This window comes from Eulemur rufifrons, chromosome 4, assembly GCF_041146395.1.
Source record: "Eulemur rufifrons isolate Redbay chromosome 4, OSU_ERuf_1, whole genome shotgun sequence".
Classification (NCBI taxonomy): Eukaryota; Metazoa; Chordata; class Mammalia; order Primates; family Lemuridae; genus Eulemur; species Eulemur rufifrons.
This window is the reverse complement of record NC_090986.1, coordinates 77,955,506-77,979,552: the sequence shown is the minus strand read 5'-3', so window position 1 is coordinate 77,979,552 and position 24,047 is coordinate 77,955,506. Positions and strand designations below refer to the sequence as shown.

General features: G+C 41.0%; 1 protein-coding gene across 1 annotated transcript in view; it reads left to right on the top strand.

Annotated features, from left to right (window-relative positions):
- SACS (sacsin molecular chaperone) overlaps nt 1-24,047 on the top strand; it is a 77,221-nt gene that overhangs the window by 6,024 nt on the left and 47,150 nt on the right. Inside the window, exon 2 of the mRNA XM_069467418.1 lies at nt 5,750-6,262. Within this exon, the coding sequence (XP_069323519.1) occupies nt 6,084-6,262 (179 nt within the window). The 5' untranslated portion in view covers nt 5,750-6,083. The remainder of the gene's footprint in view (nt 1-5,749; nt 6,263-24,047) is intronic.

The window sequence follows — 24,047 nt, the reverse complement described above, 5'->3', positions numbered from 1 at the left end:
GGTTCAATTTGGTTTTTACCATGAGGCTGTTCATGGCTAGGGCAAGCTCTTTTACCAGTGGGGAAAACTGGGCACAGAGAGATTATGATTCTTAAGCTTTGGTGAGTAGAAGACCCAAGACCTCTATCCATCAGGCCACACCACTCCCCAAATGATAGGGTGGAAGCAGCTTTCTTCCCTTTTGGAGAAGGTAAGGGGGGAGAAGGGAATATATCTGAAGGCCTATACTTGTGTCAGACACTCAGTGAAGAAGAGAAGATCTGAGACTCAGGGGACATGTGTCTAAGTCCCAGGATGGGCTGCTGCTTGACTCTTCTGGACACAAGTTTCCAGATAGCAAAATGGAATTAACAATTCCCTCCCAAATCTCCAGGCTGTTTATGAGACTGAATACCATGCCTCCACAACGTAATCTTATTATACTGCATTTTAATTTTACTATCAATAACATTTCAGCTGTAAACAAGATTTCAGATATGCTAATTTTCTTGGCCATGTTAATAAACTCCATAAACACAAAATTATCATGAAAGCAGTAAAAAAATGCCAGACTTATCATATCATAAGTAATTTGATTGTCTTATTGAAGAACAGTTTTAAATTTATTATTATGGAGAGTTTGAATGTTCACATTTCTCATTTTTTTAAATTGCATTAGACTGCTGTTCAATCTCATTAGATGCCATAAAAAAGGCCACTAGCTTTTATCTTCTAGGCAATTTCATTGTTAAGGATTTATAAAAGTAAACTGTGATATATTGAAGCACTCAAAAGTGGATGCATATCAGATGAGGATTGATATCCAAGGGAAATAAACCTATAAATCTAGAAGTCTTATACAGTGTTATGCTGTTAAGCACGTAATTATTAAGAAACAAAAACATTTGCATTGCTTAAAATAGTAAAAATGAAGTAGAACTAAATATATATTTCATTATAAGCATAGATGTTCTTTGCATTATTTTCAAATGGAAATATTATGCATGTAAAAGAATATATATTAATTAGAGCCTATTGCCCACATTTTCCTTAGGTTGTTTCTTTTTCTATTTTTGAGAGTTCTTTCTATATTCTGAACACAAACCTTTGTTGACTACCTGCGTGACAAATACCTTCTGATTTATGTAGCTTGCTTTAGGTGAGCAGAAGTTCTTAATTTTAATGTAGTTTGAGCTTAACAATCTTTTGCTTTATGGTTAGTGCTTTCTATTCGTTGTTTAAGGAATTCTTCTCTACCCCAAGGCCATGAAGACATTGCGTTCCACTTCTTTCTAAAAGTCTGAGGGTTTTTCTCACTTAGGTGCTTAATCATCTAGAATTGGTATTTGTGCACAGTGTGAGGTATGGATAAGTTTTTGTGCATGTTTCCATATAGATAACCATTTTTCCCGGTAACATTTTCAGATTGGTCCAGCTTTGCCCACTGATACCTCTGTCATGTATCCCATTTCCACTAACACAGGGCTCCGTCTGGGAGCTTTCGACTCTCTTTGTTCCTGTGTGAATGCCATACTAACTTTATTATTACAGTTTCATCTTAGGGCCTGATATCTCGTATAGCAAATCTTCCCCGTGCTCTTCTTCTAAAGGAGTGTCTTTGGTTGTTCTTGTTTTATTTTAAAAGGTCGTTGGGGTTTTGATTCCAATTGCTTCGGAAAAAAAGATCAATTTCAGGAGAGTTGACATTTCAATGATATCGGAACTTCCTCTCCATCATGTACTTATCTTCATTTGTAAAAGGGCCTCTTTAATGTCTTTTGTTAAAGTTTATAGATTTTTCTTCCTAAAATTGTTATATAAGTTCTTTCATTATTATTCCAAGGTAACTTATTTCCTTTTTGCTATGATACATGGCAATTTTTTAAAACAGTATTTTTCTTAAACTCTTGCTGGTATGTAGAAATGTAATTGAATTTATATCAGTAATCTTGCAAAACCCTACTGTTAACTCTGTTAATTTGTCTGAATTCTTTTTGAATATTCTACCTGTGCATAGTGACAGTTTTGCTCCAGCTCTTCCTTCTCCTCCTTGTTCCTTTTCTTTCCTTTTCTGTCTGGTTTTGGCTACCCCCTCCAATAAAATGTTGAATAGAAATGGAAATAGCAAAGTGTCCTCATCACTGCTCCTCAGATTTGCCCTTAAATCTGCCTTTTAAGGAAGTTCCCATCTACCTGTTTACTAAGAGTTTTTTGTTTTCTTTCTTTCTTTTTGGTCTTGAATGGATATTAAATTTTGTCCTATGATAAATCCAATTTGGCCATAAGGTATTATCTTTATTGAACATTGATGGATTCTACTTACTAATATGAATTTTTTTATCTTTGTTCATGAGTGAGATTGGCCAGCAATTTTCCCTTTTCATACGGTCACCATCTGGTTTGATAATCTGGTTTGGGAATATTATCAGCCTCATGAAATTATTTGGGCATATTGCCTGTTTTTATGTTCTCTGGTAGAATTTGTGTGCTATTAGGGTTATCTATTTATTGCCTATTTGTTATAATTCACCAGTAAAACCATCAGCCTGATGTTTTTCTCTGTGGTGATTTTTAAAATATAAGGGATTTAATAGGATTGACTTATTCTTGAATGAGTTATGGTACTTTATATTTCACAGGAATTTGTCCATTTTCAAAATGTTCAAATTTATTATCTCAAAGTCATTTATGATATTCTTTTATCTTTTTAGTTTCGGATACATTCTATTTTTCATTCCCAACATTTTTTGTTACTATTTTCCTTTTACCTTGATCAGTCTTCCAGAACTTTGCCAATTTTAGTAGTCTTTTTAAAGAATTAACTTTAGTTTTTGTTCTCCATTGTTACCTTGTTTTCCATTTCATCAGTTCTGCTCTCATCTTTATTTCCTATTTTCTTTGGGTTTATCCCCATGATATTTTTTTCTAAGTTCTTGAAATGGATATGCACGTCGCTAATGTTTGGCCATTTTCCTTTCTGAATGAAATCATTACAGACTACAGATTTTCTTATAAATGTACTGATCCCCATTTTTAATAATGAAAGAGCAGGTTAAAGGCTCAATGTTTTTGGTGGGCACATGTATTCAATCAGAATTTAACGAGTCCCTTTGTACTCATTTTATTTATCTTTAGTGTTACTCTCTATTTGTGGCACGTGGCACTGAGTTTCCATTTATGACAGGCATGGAACGTTTCCTTTCATAAGACGTTTATTTAAGTAGAGCGTCATTTTAAGGAAACATTGTAAGTAAATAATTGCATAGGTGGTATACAAAGAAGCCAAAGATCCCCAAAGCAGTGTGTTGTAGCTCAAATATGAAAAAAATGATGAGGGTGATTCATTAGGGACTACAGTTTGGGAAACTAATGTTCCAGGTAACACACTACCTTCTGTCATTCACGTGTATTATCTCATGGCAGATATAATTATCCAATCACAGTGGCTAATTTCTGACAGTTGTGGAGAATAAGGCAGGAGAATAAGGGAGATGAACGTGTGCAAATTGTTCTAGTATCCAAGAAAGGAATCACAGTTTTTAGAATTCTCAATTGTGGGTTAGATGTTAGTTGTAAAAGTGGTATTAAAATTGAAGGTTAACCTATTCGAGAGAGATTGCATTCAGGAGGTGATGGACAGGGACACAGTGATCCCTAAGACCTGGCACAAGTTTATGAGAACAAGTCATGTCCTGTTACCCCACTTCCCCCTTATTATTAGTGGTAGACAGTATTATTAGACCGGCAGAGCAATGTAAATCAGGAGAAAGATGTCTTGCTTTTAGGAACACATTGGGCAATGTCATCCTCTCCTGTTGGAAATAAGAGGAATAAATGTGACTGATGATGATATATTCATAAGGGCTCAGAGTTATTGAGGAAACACTATTCAAAGATTGTTTTTGGTCATGAATGTATCATTGTCCATGGGGAGTAAGGTTTAGTAATTTGCCACAGGGCCCTATGCTTTTTAGCAATTTTATCAAACATGCCTGGTGATATAAAGCTAATTAACATTCTAGATTCTAGAAGATGTATTTTTAAAGATATCAAAAAGCTGAATTACAGATTCAGTGAGGTTGGCAAGTATGAACGTGCAGAGTTCCACAGAGATAAATACTGCTCCAATTTCTTCTGATGTTTCCACAGAGACAGAGCATCGTGAGCAGATAACCTATGTGGGCGGGGGGCAGAGCCCTGAGGGTCTTGCTTCAAGTATAACTAATTCCAGATCTCCCTTAGACTCTCATCTTTTATCATACAAACCCTACTTGTATTCTACAATAAATTCATATTTTATGATTATACATAAAATGACATTTTAATTACTAAAAACTTTTCAATTTAAAAGACATATTTGGATTAATTCCTATTTTCAGACTCCTTGGTGAGTTTAAAAACATATATATTAGTCTAGAATTGTAGAATTTTAGAATTGTTAATAACTTAGAATACTTATTCCAATCTTTTTGTTTTACAGATCAAGAAATTGATCCTAATCCTTTACTTTATTATACATGACCTCTCTTAACCTAAACATTTCAAATCAGAGTCAAGTTTTAAAAGTCTGTTATCATACAAAAGAATTCCATCCTCTTGTTAATATGATTCCTTAATTTAATTTTAATTCTTAAATCCTAAATTTAAATCTAGAATTTCTTTAATTCTTGATCCCGGGCAATCAAAATTTCATGATATATCATTTTATACAAAAGAATAGTAAGATTTTATATTGGTTTGTTTCAATTAGTCTCACTGATGTTACATACTAATATTTTTAATTTTAGCAAGTTTCTGAAGAATGTTTTTAGGAAAGAGTTTACAGTGAGTTTTGAATTCTTTTCCTGGGTCTTCAAGAACATCCAACATTCAAGAATCTATAATGCAATCAATGTAGCTTAGATTATTTTTCCTATATTCTTTTTTCACACAACCAAACGTTGTTGGACAGCAGAACAGTAAGAAGTCAGGCTGGTTCTCCAGTTTCCAATCCATCCCTTCCTAGTTGGAGAAGCTCGAAGTTACTGACCTTGCTACATCAAATATCTTTAACATACTAGCATGTTTTCCTCTCTTATTCGGTGCACTTCAAAGGACTGTTTAATATGAGTAACGTCTAAGAGAGCACCTTGAAAATTATGAAGTATTTTAGAACTGTAACATTGATGTGAATGGGCGGAAAACGCAGTCTCATGTGTCCCTTCACTTACCAGCATTGAAAAATTTGTCCCTTTTTTCCTTATATTTATTTCTTAAAATCTTAGGCTGTTGCAGGCACCAATGGTTATGAAGAATATTGCTAATAAAATAAAGCCTTTGTGACAGACACCTTTACTCACCCTTTCCTAAGGTAGATTTTTCGCTTTCCAACATGAGTTATTATTGTCCGTGTAAAGCTGTAGGTTTGGATTTAAAGGGTGTTGTCTTGAAAACAGGCACATTGTGTGTGAGGCGAAGCACATATTTCCACTTGGAAGAAGCCAGGGAAATAGAGAGACAATGAAACTAAGTTGTTAAGTAGATGTGCTTTTTATTTCTGGAGACTGACATGTATAGCTACACACATGCATTTGTGGGTTGCTTATCTTGTGAGGCGAGAGATATATGCCACGTTCTTTGGCAGGGCTGTCGTGCAACCAGCAGGGTATAATTAGAAAGTCACTGGATCTGAGAAGCATGGCTGTCTTCCATGAGGAATTGCATTTTCAGTGCCTTACTTCTAGTACTTTTGCTTACCTCTTTCTTTACCCTTACTTGATTTTTCTTCCAGGATCGCAGAAGTGAGGCAAGATGCCTGTCTCACCAGAGCAAGAGCAAAGGCCCCCACCAACGAGTATTCTACATCTGCTGAGATGAGAGTGAGAAACACCGAGTCCAAGAACTGCTACCTCTTCCCTCAGCACCTTCAACAAGAAATACAGAAGATTCTCGGATGAAAGTAAATTAATTTTGCTTTGGGAAAAGCCCGAAACCCTTAGCTAATTCGTACTGTTGTACCTTAAGAACATCCGTGGGCTGCTGGATCAGGAGGCGGCTGTTTTCAGACTGAGAGTCACACCCTAAGGAACACAAATGCAGAACACAAGGATGTTTCCTGACATCAGATGATGAATGGACACGGAGGGGAAAACAAGCTTTTCACTGGCCAGGAAGAGCTGAACTTGGAGCGCACTTTTAAAGGAAACACAGACAAAAAGACTTATACAGAAGAAAGAAAAATACTTCCATGGTTTTCACAGACAAATATTACAGGAGAAGTGATAATGGAGACCAAGGAGAATAGGTGAGTTAACATTTTAAATGACAATGATTTGCATTGGCATGCTAAGCTGTGTTGGATTTTCCCAAATGGAACATAGGTTGGCAAAAACAAATGAAAGCTCTCCGGAGGTAAAAGTGAACCCACTATTGATACTTCAGGTCTAACTGAAATTGTATACGTAACTTTTCGAGCCGACAGTTTAAAATAATTTCTTCATCTTTGCCCAGATAGTTTTGTATTTTCTGTTTCCTGGTGTGGCTACTATAATGGAGAGTTGACTCGGTACCCGTTTTTCTCCCTTGTGAAACACATACGCATGCCTCTCGCTAGCATGTGAGAGATCCTCCCACCTGAGCCTCCTGAGTAGCTGGGACACAAGCATGTGCCACCACACCTGGCTAATTTTTTATGTTTCATAGAGATGGGGGAAAAAAATCAGAAGCCAAAGTTATATAAGCTTAAGCTTGTGCTTGGTAATTAATATTTCAGTAGTTTCTCTTACTTAGAAATTACTAATGAATATCTATTAGTTAATAAAACTCTGAGATTTCGAGTTACCAAAAAGACTTTGGAAGCTCTTTTTAGAAGATGTATTATGACACTAAATAAAGCTAGTCATCATCTTAAGTTATTTCCCTGTTAACTATGCTTAGTTAACATAAGCAGGTGAGACACATATCACAAAAGCAAAAAACAAAACAAAACAAAACAAAAAACTTTAAAAAGTAAATAGATCTTTTTTTTGTTTGTTTTACTGCCGTGCTTGAGACATATGAAGTAATGGATACCAAGCAATTCATTTTTCCTGTATCTTAACTGATACATTTGTTCTTAGGTTACATTTATAATTTTTAAAATAATAATAATTAGTAGTGATAATTTTACCTTAATTGACTAGTAAATCCAAGAACAGTGTTTGTATTATGCTTAATGCCAATAACACAGAACACACACCCATTTTTATTAAACCAATAATACTAAACTAGTCTTATTTATTAAAAATTTACTCAAATCATGTGAACCTGAAAAACTTTTGGGTTAGTTTCTGAAATAATTTGGCAATACCAGCCACAGGTAGAAGACTATCATATACATAACCTATGTACATGCATAAACATACATACAGACGCAAATAGAGACTTTGTAGCTTTCATTCTGAAATCTTAGCCATGGCTCAGGTAAACACAGCAATGCAAAACTCACTGGTTTATATAAAGTAGTTGGTTCTTGTCATTGCCCCATTTCCTATTTTTATCCGAATTGTGTTTCTGACACACGGAATGAGCTAAGGTTGCCTAACTCACATGTGGGCTAATGCTTTCCCCCAATGTGTAAGGAGGAACTTTTAAGATTTCCATCTGCCCTGATATCTGAGCGATTATGGGGGTCCTGAGCGCTTTGAGAGCTCCTGATGGGGTGGGGGCCTAAAGTTCTAGTGCTTGTAGGGAGTTGGAGGGCTGGAGTGGCAAAGGCCTGGTAGGGTGGACAGAGGGATGGAGAGGAGGGGTTGGGGGACAGCGTAGCAAGGCTTCGAAGGAGCTGAAGAAAGATCGAAGATGGTAAAGGGGGGAGGGAGGAGTGGGGGTAATGGGGAGGGGGTCTTGGGGAGGGAGCCAGTTTGGGGAGGCCATCAAGTTCCAAATTGTCCTTAGTAACATCATGCCACAGGTGCGAAAGTAGACAGAGTTAGTGACCTAGTGGTGGAGCACATAGTCATCGAGAGGTGTGGGGGGTTCCGTCTACTGAGAAGCTTCTGTATTCTTAACTGATAGGACCTTGTAAGCAGAGATGCTGGTGGCTCTGTCCTGGCCTCTGTTTCTTATAGAGAGAAGCCTGGGGCTCTAGCCCAGACTCTGTTTGCCTGGGACACTAACCCAGCTTCTAGAGTATACTCAGGGTCTTACGACTCAAACTCTGTCTTTACCTGGAACACTAGCTCAGGAGGTGGGCTCCTTACTTTCAGTTAAAATTCTCTAAACAAGTTTCTGTTCTTAAAATTATTCATGGAACTAGCAGGTATTGTGCATTTATTATGTGCCAGGGACTTGGTGTATATCAAGGAATGAAACTGATGCAGACACCAACTTCTGTGAATTTTACATTCTAGACAGGGGAAGACAGGAAAAAAAATAAATCCAATAAGTGATTCAGTTGTATCGTGTATTATATCATGGAACAGAAGGAAAGGTCAACAAGCGAAAGGAGGTGGGAGTCTGATGAGGTTACGTGGGAACATAATAGCAGTACAGACAGACACCATGGAGGAGGGGAAATCTGAGCAAACATTTAAAGGAGGTAATTGGTCATAAGCTATTTAGGGGAAGAATGTCCCAGATGGGGGAAACATGTGCAAAGCCCTAGGGGGGAGCTGCCTGGCATGTTCCAAGAACAAGGAAGGGGCCAGCACGGCTGGAGAGAAGTGAGTGAGGCCAGGGAAGCCGAGGATGTGGTTGGAGAGGCAGCCGGCACCAGATCCTGGGGCCCATTTAAGGAGTGACATGATCTGACTTATGTTTTCAAAGTATCCCTTTAGCCGTGCTGTAGAGAGGCAAAGGGAAGTGTGGAAACCCACTGCGGGTTGTTGTAATCCAGGTGAGAGATGATGGTGGCTCTAGCCAGGATGGCAAGGCATTGGCGGTACTTACCTGATGGCTCAGTGATGGTTCATGTGTCAGTCTTTCTAATGAGGGTGTGAGTATTTCCTTACCATATAGCAGTTGTGGAATGTTGAATACATTTCAGATGAATATTAGCAACCTGATTATTATAGGTGCTGTGTTGTTTTTCCAAAAATAGTTAATTCCCTGATTCTCCTATTCTAGCTTAGTGTCCAACAGTTCAATTCCATTCTGACACTAACCACCCAGAGTTAGCACAGAGCCCAGAGGTTAAGGGCTCAGTCCCATAAGACTCCCCCCACTTTAGATGCCAGCCACAAACGGGGTCCCTACGCTACCTGCACTTCTGCCCGGCCAACTGCAAATCTGAGGGTTCCTACGACTTGCCCCACCTCCAGGTTTGATATTTTGCTAGAATGACTCAGTCTTCAGGGATGTGCTTTACTTAGGATTACAGATTCTCATAAAGGATCTAATTCAGGCAGAGACAAATGGAAGATACACATAGGGTAAGGTGTGGGTGGGTGGGGGATGGGTGTGGAGCTTCCATGCTCTCTCCAGGGATTTACCCTCCCAGCACCAACATGTGTTCACCAGCCTGGAAACTTCCTCAGCTTCATTGTTTGAGAGCTTTCACTGAAGTTTCATTATGTAGAAATAATTGATAAAATCATTGGCCAGTGGTGATTGAACCCAGTCTCCAGCCCCTCTCCCTTCCCTGGAGATCAGTGAGTGAGGCTGAAAGTTCCAACCCTCTGATCACGTGGCTGGCTCCTCTGATCACCAGCCCCATCTTGAAGCTATCAGGGGCCCCACCAAGAGTGACCTCTTAGCATAAACTCAGGTGAGGTCACAGGGGCTCTTCACGAATAACAAAAGACACTTCATCACTCAAGATATCCCATGGGTTTTAGGAGGTCTGTGCCAGGAATCAGGGACAAAGACCAAATATATGTTTTGGGTGATATCTCAATGGGAGTACCAGAAGTTCAGATGGGAGTGGAGAGTGCTGTCTTCAGGACGGCGGGCAGATCTGTGGAGTCCAAGTATCTGAAAACCAGCCCAGCCAGGGAAGAGCAGGTGGGCCGTGGAGGGCCAAGAAAACTCACAGCCTAGCAGGCCTGATGAGGGACAGCAGTGGATTTAGGCTTGGGGCCATGATCCAGTGGCAGTGACCCAGAGTACAGCCAGGGTCCAAAGAAGGAGCAAGCGGATTAGTCATTTTTCCATCCCTCCTAGGTTTCAGGAGTTCATGAGCATGAATAAGGTCAATTAATATTTACACACATGTCTCCATGGCTCCAAACCTTCACTTGCTTGACAAGACCTCAACCCTCATGCTTGTCTCATTTGCTTAAATTCTCCCCAGCTATTTCTGGGTGTCCTTGGGGCAGTGACATCTCACGTGGGCTTGGGAACAAGTTCGCTCATGTTCTTTCCACTTGAGCCTCTTGGTCCATGGCCTGTGCAGCTGGTACCCTCTGAAAGATATTATACCCATGCACCCAAAGGACCCCTTGAGCCCAAAGTGACTGCAACCTGTGGGTGGGGCTGCGAGGGCTAGTGAATGGCTTCTCCTGAAGCCTGTGCTAGCCGTGTTTCCTGGCAGGGAGGCGGTGCTGCGTGAACTTAGTTCTGTGCAGTATTTCATCAACACTGTGGTTTCACCTTATGTTCTTGTAGGAGCAAAACCAGCTCCTGGCATGTGGCCAGGAGAGGGGAGAGTGGGATCTGTCCTGTCCCTTCTGTGGCCTCTCCCTCTCTCCCCTTTTTCTTAGACCCCCCCTGCATCCAAATGAAACTACAACAAAACAAACAAAGAAAATCTCTCAGAAAATATCCCCCCACTTCCTTTAAGAGAAAAAAATTGTGTAATGGAAAGAGTATAAACTTTTGAGCCAAACATACTTGGTGTGAATCTCAGCTTTGCCCTTTGGTAGTCATGTGGCCTTGAATAAGTTACTTTTTTCATATCGTGGGAAAAATAAACCCCAACGATGTTGTCATGAGTGTGCAACACTAAGTAGAGTGTCTGACACAAGGAGAGCTCCCCAGACAAGGTACCCATTGTTGTTAAGTCCCTGTCCTCCAGAAACCAGCACAAAGTCCAGCCGTTGAAGGCACGTGCTTTCTAAATGTGTGAACTGCTCCCACCCCCAGAGTATCTGTCATTACTCAGGTGTCCCAGGAAAGGAGCTGCCCACCACCGTCCCAGCCTCATGAGCCGTCAATTGCAAACCCACCTGTCTAATCTCGCTTGGTTGGTTTTGGGGATTTTTCCTTTTTGCCACTGTCATCCCTAATTGGTCCAAGCGTGCTAGTCTCTGTTTGGGGAGGAGCTCATCTAGAGTCTCAGCCGTCACCTAGGAAACACGAGATGGAAAGAGAGGGCCCGGGTGGAACCCCGATGACCACCACACAGCGTCTGTAGAAAAGGAATCCTCAAAAGGCAATAAATTCCTCCTGACGATGGGTGTTCCTCAAAGAGGGACTCGGGGCCGGGCGCGGTGGCTCACGCCTGTAATCCTAGCACTCTGGGAGGCCGAGGTGGGCGGATCCTTTGAGCTCAGGAGTTCGAGACCAGCCTGAGCAAGAGCGAGACCCCATCTCTACTAAAAATAGAAAGAAATTATATGGACAGCTAAAAAATATATATAGAAAAAATTAGCCGGGCATGGTGGCGCATGCCTGTAGTCCCAGCTACTCGGGAGGCTGAGACAGGAGGATCGCCTGAGCTCAGGAGTCTGAGGTTGCTGTGAGCTAGGCTGACGCCACGGCACTCACTCTAGCCTGGGCAACAGAGTGAGACTCTGTCTCAAAAAAAAAAAAAAAAAAAAAGAGGGACTCGGCAGACTCGGTTTCCCTGCAGCTCCCTGCCCTGGGCTGCGACTGCAGCTTCCACTGTACTGGGAGAGAGAAGTCTGCTCGTGGGATTCCGAGCCTTTCTGTTGAGTGTGTGCAGCCTGTGTGCAGAAGGCGACTGGTTCTTGGCTCTGTCGGCTTCAGGAGGGTGAGAGATCCATTTTCAATGTGCCCGTGAGGGAACTCAGTGAGGGAAGGAGGAAACGCACTGATTATTGCTTTTCAGTGTTTTTCTGCCCATCAGGCCTGCTGCTCCTTGTCATAACAGTGCACTGGAGTCCCCTTCTCCCTCCTGGGTAGAATAGGCGATCGCACCGTGTGGGCTGGTCTGAGAGTCAGGCTCCCAACAGCCAAATGGACCTGGGGAAAGTGGTGGCAAGGACACTGTTACCACCTGAGACACGAGAGACACGGGGTAGGAACAATTACTTGAACTTTGCAAGACAAAGAGTTGAGAAGCCCCGTTGAGAAGGGCAGTGACCTTGGCTTGAGGGACACAGCAGGGCCGTGGTGAGGCTGCAGGGTGGGTGTAGGGACATGAATTCCCTGACATCACTCCCTTCCTTCCTCTCGCTCCTACCGGGGCTCTCATGGACCAGCTCCACCTGCAGCCCAAGTGCCCAGGAGCCCTGCTGCCCACGTAGGCTAGCTGGGGCCAGACGGCCGGGTGGACAGGGTGCCTAAGGTGCAAGGGAGAGACATTTGGAGTATGTGGAGAGGTGTGCGGCTTTCACCTTCTTCACTTGGAATCGACAGAAATCCTATGCTTGGCCTTGGTGTCTCTTTATATCTTTTAAAGATTTTGTCATGAAAAATTTTAGGCATGTATAGAAGTAGAGAAAAATATTACAAGGAGCACCTGTACACGCATTATGCAGATTCAGCTACTGTAATCCTGCCACGTTTGTTAAATCCCTGTTTTTCTTTGCTTCAGCATTTTAAAGCAAGTCCTAGACATCCTATGCTGTGCTGGTTCCCACGCAAGGGCCTGCGGTAGCCTCTGGCCCGAGGGGCGTGGTCGTGCGGTGGCGCTTCTCAGACAGTCTGGTGGTTTCTGGAGGCACCTGGGGCTGCTCCACTGCAGGCAGGTTTGTGCCAGAGGAGGAGGGACTCCTGTGTGCAGAGCCGGAGCACACTCGGTGCCGCCACCTGAATGGGGGTCGCACACGGATGCGTTTGTTATTTAACATTTACGGGTATCGGGATCATTACTCTTTAGACATTACTTAGGATGGCTGCCGTCACTGAAAAATCAACTGATAGCTTTTTCATGAGAATAATATAAAATTAATGTATTACCCAGCATAAAACATAAATGATCTCATTTACTGAATCTCCTAGAGGAGAAGTCCCATATAGAAACTTGCAGCCAAACAGACTCAAGATTTTCAAAAATTTAAGCAGTAGGAAAAATGATTTATATATGAACTTTTATTATAAATTATTCTTATGTCTAATATGTTATGATGTAGCAGGAGTCATAAGAAAAACAGTACAGAAGCAAAACACTAATTCTTTTCAGAGCCAAACACAGTTTGAAGTAAATAGGTTCTATAGAAAGAGTAACTTCTAAACCACCGCAGAGTGAATAGAAAAACAAATCTCTAGCAAAATTGTAGAAAATATAAAAAAATCAGAAAAAGCTGTATAAAAGTGGTTGCATATTATGGTGATCTCTGGCATGTGTAAGGACAGCCAAACAATCTGACCCTTTGACATAAAATTAAAATGCTCCCTTCTCAACCCCCTGCCCTGAAGAGAAGCAAAACACAAAAAAGAAAGAAATTGACCCTTCTCATGTTGGGAGAAAATTATGGCTAACTGCAGAGTCCAAAGACAACAGATTTCAGACACTGTAATTTATTTGTTCTTTTATCTGCATTGAGAATGGAAGCAAATGGGTCCTTCAAAGAGAATGATGTTCTACATACCTCTCGTACGCATACTTGGTACTTTTTTTTTAATTGTCGAAGGCTTAGCTCAAACCTTCAGCTGAGTTACAGAATCAGATCTTCCTAAACTGAGAGGATGGAGTCTGTTGAGGAGAGCATGTGCTTTGCAGATACCATATTAAGTGGGGAGGCAACTGATCGTTTCTTTCTGCCCACTGACCAGGGTCACTGGACAAGGCAAACATTCCAAGATTCATCTTTATATCCACATTTTACTCATTAATGGTACCTTACCATCATATTCTTTGGATCCCTAGATCATGTTACAATAAGAGATTGTTAATAACCCCTGCTTCCTATGTTGAATTGTTACTATGCATTTTTAAAGTAAATACCACTAATGTTACCCAACTTAATCATTTAGTGAAGGCTGCACAGTGGTTAGGTTAGGGCTCTTCAGCCCATTGCCTTGATTCATAAAGTGGATTCTCCCTAGATGAAGCTGTCTTAACCCTCTGTGTGCAGTCAGTTGACCGTTTAAACCGTGCCTAGTTGTTGGTGATTTATTTTCACTTGAAGGTCTTTAAACTGGAGAAGCCAACATTTTCTAATTTATACTCTTTGATATGTTGTGTCATGTTATAAAAAGTTAGTTTTCATGGACATTATTTTTTATAATTAAAAAGTCTCTTAAGTGGATTTTAAGCTTAAGGAACAAGTTAGGTTTCAAGTTCATGCTAAGGAACGGCATTCCCTGAAGCTTGCTGTCCACTGGGTGAACTTCAGAGACGCTTCTCACAAGCTGCATCACCTGGACTCAAACCGTCACCGACACAGATGAACAGTATCTTCACGGATAAACAGATTAATATCAGCCAAATACAAAGACCAAACAGAAATGGGTGACCATAGGAGCCAGCTGATCTGTAAGGGGTATCCTAGGTTCGGAGTGAAGACATAGAGCAATAAGTACAGGCATACCTCATTTTATTGCGGTTTTCAGACATTGAAGTTTTTACAAATTGAAGGTTTGTGCCAACCCAGCATTGAGAAAGTCTATCGGTGCCATTTTTCCAACAGCGTAAGCTCACTTCGTGTCTCTGTGTCACATTTTGGTAATTCTCACAATATTTCAAACTTTTTCATTATTATTATACCTGTTATGGTGATCTGTGATCTTTGATGTTACTATTGTAATCATTTTGGAGTGCCATGAACCATGCACATATAAGATGGAGAACTTAATAGATAAATGTGTGTATACCAACTGCTTTTCCACTGACCAGCTGTTTCCCTGTCTCTCTTCTCCTCCTCGGGACTCCTGTTCCTTGAGACACAACAACATTGACATTAGGCCAGTTCATAATCCTGTAAGTATTCAAGTGAAAGGAAGAGGTGCATATCTCTCACTTTAAAACAAAAGCTAGAAATGATTAAGCTTAGTGAGGAAGGCATGTCTAAAGCTGAACTAGCGCAAAAGCTAGGCCCTTTGTGCCAGTTAACCAAGTTGCAAATGCACAGGAAAAGTTCTTGAAGGAAATTAAAAGTGCTACTCCAGTGAACACATGAATGATAAGAAAGCAACACACCTTTTTTGGTGATATGGCGAAAGTTTTAGTGGTTTGGATAGAAGAGCAAATCAGCCACAACATTCCCTTCCCTTAATCCGAAGCCTAATCCAGAGCAAGATTCTGACTCTCTTAAATTCAGTGAAGGCTCAGAGAAGTGAGGAAGCTGCAGAAGAAAGTTTGAAGCTAGCAGAGGTTGGTTCATGAGGTTTAAGGAAAGCGGCCATCGCCGTAACATAAAAATACAAGGTGCAGCAGCAAGTGTGATCTAGAAGCTGCAGCAAGTTATCAAGATCTAGCTAAGACAATTGATGAAAGTGGCTACATTAAGCAACAGATTTTCAATGTAGACACAACAGCCTTCTCTTGGAAGAAGATGCCATGTAGGACTTTCATAGGTGGAGAGAAGTCAATGCCTGACTTCAAAAATTCAAAGGATAGCTTGACTCTCTTGTTGGGGGCTAATGCAGCCGGTGACTTTAAGTTGAAACCAATGCTCATTTGCCATTCCAAAAATCCTAGGGCCCTTAAGAATTATGCCAAACCTACTCCCCCTGTGCTCTACAAATGGAACAAAGCCTGGATGACAGCACATCTGTTTATAGCATGGTTTACTGAAGATTTTAAGGCCACTATTGAGATCTACTGTTCAAAAAAAAAAAAAAAAGATTTCTTTCAAAATATTACTGCTCATTGACAATGGAACAATTACCCAAGAGCTCTGATGGAGATGTACCAGGAGGTGAGTGTTGTTTTCATGCCTGCTAACATAGCATCCATTCTGCAGCTCACAGACCAAGGAGTCATTCTGACTTTTAAATCTTACTATTTAAAAGATACATTTTGTAAGATCACAGCTACTATAGATAATGATTCCTCTGATGGATCTGGGCAAAGTAAATTGCAAACCTTTTGGAAAGGATTTACTTTCTAGATACCATTAAGAACATTTGTGATTCATGGGAGGAGGTCAAAATATCAATATTCACAAGAATTTGGAAGAAGTTGATTCCAACCCTCATGGATGACTTTGAGGAGTTTGAGACTTCAGTGCAAGAAGTCACTGCAGATGAGGTGTACATAGCAAGAGGAGTAAGTACAGTTAGAAGTGGAGCCTGAGATGGGACTGAATTGCTGCAACCTCATGATAAAGCTTTATAGGATAAGGAGTTGGTTCTTATGGATGAGCAAAGAAAGTGGCTTCTTGAGATGGAATATACTTCTGGCGAAGATGCTGTGAACACTGCTGAAGTGAACAAAGGATTTAGAATATTCCGTATGCTTAGTCATTAAAGCAGTGGCAGAGTTTGGGAGCATTGACTCTCATTTTGAAAGAAACTGTGGGTAAAATGCTATCTATCAAATAGCATCACATATCGCAGAGAAATCGTTCACAATAGGAAGTGTCAATCAATGCAGCAAACTTCATCGTTGTCTTAATAAATTGCCACAGCCACCTCAACCTTCAGCAACCACTACTCTGGTCAGTCAGCAGCCATCAACATCAAGCCAAGAACCCCCACCAGCAAAAAGATTATGAGTGACTGAAGGCTCAGATGATCCTTACCAGTTTTTAGCAATAAAGTATTTTAAAATTAAGGTATATGCATTGTTTTTTCAGACATACTGCTATTGTACACTTAGTAGACTACAGTATAGTGTAAACATAACTTTCATATGTACTGGGAAACCAGACAAATTGTCTGACTTGCTTTATTGCAGTATTTGCTTACTGTGGTGGTCTGGAACTGAACCTGCAATAACTCCAAGCTATGTCTATACTCAGTAAATGGTAACAATTCTGGCCACAACAAGTTTCAGATCCTGCACCAGTGCCAATCCTTCCTCCATCCTTTGATATTCCACAGTCTGAATCTCCACTTCCTTTTGACCCTGTTTGCTTTTTTTCAGCATTACCTTTCCCAAACTAATATATAGTGAAAGAGTGTATTTCTTCTCTATGCTTTGAAAAATTGTTTTGGAGTTTGCTATGAAAAGCTAAATCAACTCACAATTTTACCTAATAACCAGTTTATTACTATCTGTTCAATAAGAGAATTATTAAAGAAAAAAACAAAAAAGAAAAGTTAAGAAGGACTCACTTTTCTTCCCCTAATTCAAATTTGTGCAGAGGTAGCAACGTGCGGACAGTGAGTGGTCATGAGACGCCAGCATGTGAACTTCACTGCATTCCTGTATTGGCCAGTGCGTGATGCTGAACACACAGTGGCATAGGAGAGGTTGCAATTAAGAGGGACTCTCCATAGTTTATGAGTAAATGCAGTTCGTTCCTGTGTGATCACTGACAAGTGGAAGTTAAATGCTGACGATGTTCAGGAAGGCAGAAGTCACTTTGCATTGGCTCCACTAGGGAAAGCTTTCAGCTCCTCTGCCTCAGCACTGATTGATGAAACTCAGCGGTGTTATTAGTCTTCCCATCTCTGACGTCTCTTATCACTACCTCCTGGAATGGGAAGGAGCCTTTGTTTCCAACACCCCATTCATGCACTTAGCCACTTACGTATAAGATCCATATTCTCCTGTTGCATGATTTAAAGCTGACATTCTAGGTTTTTACCAGCTCTCCAGAGAAAGTTCTTGCTGGGTCTCTTCTCACTTATGGTAGTCTTCATTAGCTCCATATGGGTTCTAAGCCAGACACGGGTTGGGGAGAGAGTGGTGATGTGGACAAAGAATTTGGAGACCTGTTTCCTGCTCTTGAGAGGTTCATGGTCTCCAGAGGGGACATGGCCTCATAAATACATGGTTTACATACTCTAGAGAGAGCTGGGATAGATAGATATACAAAGGATTCATGGAGAATGAGAAAGGACACCTAAGCCTTGTTTGTCCTAGATTTATTCCCGTTTTTTCTTAAACAGCATGGGGTGGAGATAGAAGGCTTCATAAATGAAGTGACATTTGAGTGGGGCCATCAAGAAAGGGTGAAAAGTTGACCATGTAGGGAGGCGGGTGGTACAGGAGGAAACAGAATGTGAAGAGAAAGGTGCAAAGGCTTGAACGGGCCTCAGAGCTCCAGGGCCACTCAGGAAGGAGGGATGGAGACAAGGCTGGGAAGCTGAGCATTTGGACTTTACCATGCAGGTAACTTGAGGTGCTAAACATCCTTATGCCAGGGAGGGATTTAGTTGTACTCAATTGTGGAATAATTTGGTGGCAATATGAAGGATTGATTGGAGGGGAAAGGATCTGGGACAGTGAAAACACCTGGGGCCCTGACCTAGTGGTCTGAGTGAGAGCCCATACCGACCTGAGCCAACACCACGCGGAGGGAATGCATCCAGATGACCACATTTAGTGTGGTCACACACTGTGACATGGTGGCTGATTGGATGTGCAAGCAGAGAGTTTGCTGAGAATGACCAACATTTATTTCTTGGAATATTCATTATGTAGCTGTAATATCTTCAGAGTATTTAAACCAAAGATTGAAAATATTCAGAAAATAGGAAAAGTGACCAAAGGCTTAAAAGTTAAACACACATATCATAATTTTCATTGCCAATGAATTTAAAAATATGTTTTCTGAGCTATATTCTCTTGCCCTAAATGGTTTTCAAGTTAGTGAGTTCTTTATGTAAATTACTTAGCTATTATATTTATAAAGATTAAAGAAAGAGTGAAGATCAATCATGATATGTTCAGATTTAGGTTTTGTCATGTTCTAAATAAAATACACACTTGAGTATTATTATCTGCTTCCCCTACTTAACACTTTTGTCCTTGGTGATTCAAAAACATTCATTTTGGTTTTTTAAAAATTTTTATTTTTTTCATAAACTCAATCAAGTGGTATCATTTTATAACTCATTTAACAATTAAGTCTTATCAAGAGAAGAAATGAGCAAAATGTAGGATTTTAATAGATGAAGTTTCCATTCAATTGTAGTAATCATGTAAAATCCATTTTGTTTTTTGTGGACCCATTCCCAATTTTCCTTTAAAAACTCCCTTGACCTATTTCTAACTGGTATTTTCTTTGTGTCCCCTCCAGTAGTGGATGCCTGCCAACTACTATAATTGTTCTACAAGACAGCAAGTATGCACAGCCATTTATAATTTCTTCTATATGAGGAAGGCTGTAGCCTGCTCCTCTTTTAATAATAGGCAACTAAAAAGATGAAGTGTTATTTCTCACAAGTTCACATATCTGTAATTTCATGGACATCGTTTCTATGATTCATCTTTCCAAGTCACTGTGGCAGTGGCTCTGCACAGAAATAAAATAATGACAGCCCTTTGAACTATTCATTGGCAATATCATCCCACGTCCAGATATTTAGCAATGGGATTAAAAATAACCTATGTGTTTTATTTTTAAAAATCTTTAATGAATGTAAGCAAGAAATATTTAAAAATAAAATAACAAAAATAAATGAGATTTCCATTTATATTTCATAAATAAACTCATATTTTTCAATTACTGCTGACCAGAGGATGTTAGCGTAATTAAATTATGGCTAGGAATTTTATCTGAGACACCACTTTACAGCTAAAAAATGGCAGTGTGTTTTTAAACAACTCAGTTGACTACAATTAACTGAATAGAAGTAGATAACTGTAAGATCACACCTTTTTGTTGAATGTATATAACTCTATTCTGTAATTTTATTATGTACATTTATCCTGTACATTTAGTAGGAGCATTTTCCGGTGTGTATGTGTGAGGGCTTCGTGCTGCTTACACTCAGACTTTGACATTGCCACGTGCCTGGGAATGCAAGATCACAATTAGCTCCTGGGGAGAGCTTAGGACACTGTTAGGCCTGATGAATGCTGACCATGCTCTTTAGAATCTCAAGCAAAGTGCTGATTTCAATCATTTTACTTCAAAGCTGGGAGCAGCACAGCTCAGGGGAAACTGAGTGAGACCTGGGTTCCAATCCTGACACTTGGATTTGCAAGGAAACCTTAGGCAAATGACCTTCCCTCTCTGATTTATGATGGTGGATGACACTGTCTCCCTTTCAGGGTTGGGAATTAAATACGGTGGTATGGATGTAAGGATTCTGTACATATTTGGTGATGAATGAATTAAAATGAATATTGTGCTAATTGCTGAAATATTTTTTCTTCTAATGAACCCCAAATTTGTCTGTCTCTGGAGCCACAGAAACTTTTATGGATGAAAGCCATTCTCCTATTTAAAAAGTATAGCATGTCCCCTGGGGTCATCTTTTCTTTAAGGTAAATATCTCTAGTTACATCGATAACTGATATCAAATGATTAAAAACTGAGGCTTTGAGAGCTTGCTTGGAGCAGTTAGATCTTGGCTTTGTGTGTTCTTGGGCAGTTAGAACTTTTTTGAATCTCTTTTTCATCATCTGTAAAATAGGAATAAAAATGCCCTGTAGGATTCTAGTGAAGATTAAATAAGATAGTGTTTATAGAGCATTTACGATTAAGTAAGAAGTGTTTGGTGCCTACTAAGTGCTCTACTAATGGCAGGTATTATTATTATTACTGTTATTGTTACTAGGCAGGGTTTTCAGTTTCTCACCGTCCCAACTGCAGCCTAAAATGAACAACTGTCTTTGTGGATATGATTTCAGAGGCCATGGGGGGGATAACCTTTCCAAAATAAGAACCCAGTGCCCTACACAGCGGTGGAAATGAAAATCCTTTGATAAAATACAGATAATACACGTGGGAGAAGCAGTGGTTGTGAAGAATGCCCTTTAGTTTCCTTCCTGCGTGAAGAAGCAAGCAGTGATGGAAGGCGCTCCAGGGCCACTGAGAATGGCTGGTGCTATTGACGGGTGCCCAGTCTGAATCACCCTTTCTGAGGAGGTCTAAAGGGGTGGGGGGACATCAGTTCTATTTGTAAACACTCACTCACACACACACACACACACACACACACACACAAATGCACAAGAGGGAATCCCAGGGCCACTGTGGGGTGAGACCTTCCTCACGAGCAGGAAGGATGCTGAGGACTTGGAGTGTGGCCCGGACGGGAAGAAGAACCAGCAACACAATGTGACAGGCAGATCTGGCTGGGAGCTGAGCTCTGCAGCGTGCTTGGGAATAAAGATAATTAGGAAAGAAAAGAGAAAACCAGAATTCATTCCACATATAAAATCAACCGGAAGGGCAGTCTCCGTCCTGGCTGGGGCATAGAGCCCGGGTGGTAGTCCAGGAAAGCCCCGTTGCTGGAAGACAGCGTTTGGGCATTTGGCAGGGAGTGATGACTTAGATAGCTTTTCTTGATTTTAGTACTCTCCCTTTTCTATTGAAATGATACTTATTGTGTCTGTGTAGCGTCACATTCTCTGAGCTCCTTGCAGGCAGAGATGTTATGATCACCATCATCCTTGATCTCTCTGCACCGACAGTGTGCTGAGCAGGAGCCTGCACAGCTAACAGTTGACGTTCGCTGATGTCAGCAGGGTAGGGGATGGGGTGGAGCAAAGGGTAGGGCACACCAGGAGACGGAGATGAAGTTGAAATAAAGAGGTTTAAGATAAGACATGCTTTGCCTACTTCACATTTTTTTCGGCATTGGCCTTGAGTGTCCAGATTCCAACGCAAGCGAGAAGGGAGCAGAAGAGGTGGAGAGAGAGGAGAAAGGTGTATGGGGCCTGTCACCTCCTGCCTGCGCACAGGAACTGTGCTCCCTTGTCATGGCACCACGTCACATAGTTACATGAATAAATGAGCACCTCCCAGGTCAGCGACTCATTCCACCTCCCAATAATCCCGGGAGGAAGGTGTGACAGTTGGCGGGAGAGGAAGCAAGCTTGGAGCAGTGCCCTGTCCTCGGCCTCCCCGCAGCAGAGTGAGCACCCTCCAGTCACTATCAGAGGGGGGAGGAGGAGGAGGGAGAAGGTAGAAAGTGACAAACAATAACTCAGGAAAATAAAGGACAAAGCAGAAGGAAAAGCAATTGACTGGAAGAATAGCAATAGCTGGAAGACAGAGAAAAGGAAGAAGTGTACTGTAGCGTATTACAGCATTCCTTGCTCTTACTATTTCCTTTTTTGTGTTCAAATTGACTGGTTTTATGATGAAAAGTTTTACAAGTTTTGCCCTATGTTTCTTACTAGTGCATGTAGGGCTGAGACTCCATTCAAATGCACCAATTACTGGCATGAATTACATTTAGTTTAATGCATGCGCTGCTGTAGCCAGCTTACTCTATTTCCATATTTTCTATGAAGTGTTGCAAAAGAGGGTGGTTAGTCAGAGGTCTTCATAAATGTAAGTGGAATTCAGAAACCTCATGTGGTTTTAATATTCCCTGAAATGGCCGATACAGCTCAAGATGTGTCACCTTTACAACATCCGAGGGCCTGAGTCACATTTTTCCTTTCTCATGCAAAGTCCCCTCAGATCACTGACTTGACATGTGTGATATGTTTAAGGCCCTTGCTGGTTAACTTTGCTTTGGCAAAGCTGTCTTTGAATAACCCAGGATTTTTGGCAACCAAGCAACAAACCCTCATTAAAATTACCGATAGATTCAAAAGCATCATGTGAAGTCTGTACAATTCTATTTTCTCATAACTTTTATAGCACTCTAGGGAATTTATAATGTCCTCTTTGGTAGTAGAAAAGGCAGGCATGCTAACTCAGAAACATGACATCATTTCCCAAAGCATGTTTAATGTAACTAAAAATAAAATTTAAGCATTGTGTCTACCTTAGTACAAAGGGAAGGGGAATTTTGTCATTCGTCTGGCGTATTGGTGATTGAACGTGACCCGTCGGATAAATTCCATGTGGGCCACCGGACTGTCTGGCGGAGGATCTGGTTGTCCCTGAAAGGGACAACTCTGCATCAGGCCTGGACGCTGGAGGCAGGAACCCAGGTACCCTGTTCTCAGCCGCTCCAGGCTTGGGAGGAGACACGCCAGAGTGGGCCAGGGGGCAGACATGGGATCACAGTGCTGGGGCATCCCGAAGCATGGGGCATCCTCAACCAAGGATGCTGAGGTTGAATCCGAAGGAACATATTTATGTGCACAGGGCGCGTGAGAGCCCGGGGCTGGAAGGGTAGGTGGGAGAAGGGGAACATCAGTTTGGTAGGAACTGAGAGATGAGAATGAAAAGGAAAGCTTGAATGCTCTGGTAAGAAGTTTATGCTTTATCTTGGTTATGTATGTATTTGGGAGCAAAGATTCCAGTTCTGACCATTCTGGTAGCTGACTGAGAGCATTGTAAGAAGACAGTTAAACTGGAACAAAACACTGAGCTCCCCAGAAAAAGTGGAGGGTAGCCACATTCAAATGTCTTTGTGTCCCGAGGGATTCTACACATGGCAGTCTGGGAAAAGCCTTTGCATTCACGTCAGCTACGATCTTAATTTTTTTTCAGATATAATTCACATGCTATAAAATTTACCATTTTAAAGGGTATAATTCAGCGATTTTAGGATATTCACAAGGCTGTGGAACTATTACCACTATCTAATTCCAGAACATTTTCGTCATCCCTCAAAGAAACCTCATTACCCGTTAGCACTCACTCCTCGTTCTCTCTCCCCACAATCCCTGGCAACCACTAATCTACTTTCTCCTCTATGGATGTGCCAGTTCTGGACATTTCATATAAAAGGAATCACACAATATGTGGTCTTTGGTGACTGGCTTCTTCTATTTAGCAGAGTGTTTTCAAGGGTCATGCACATCGTAGCATGACTCTCTCCTCCATATAATTCTACAACAAGTTTATAATTTTTCCACCAAAAAAAAAAAAAAAAAAAAACCCAAAAAACAAGAATAGAGCAAAGGGGAAGGGGAGCAGAGGTACAGATACCCAATGTGCCAGGCCTGAGAGAGCAGGGTGCAGGCAAGAGTGAGAGTTTATTCATTCACTTATTCAGCAATTACTTACTGAGTG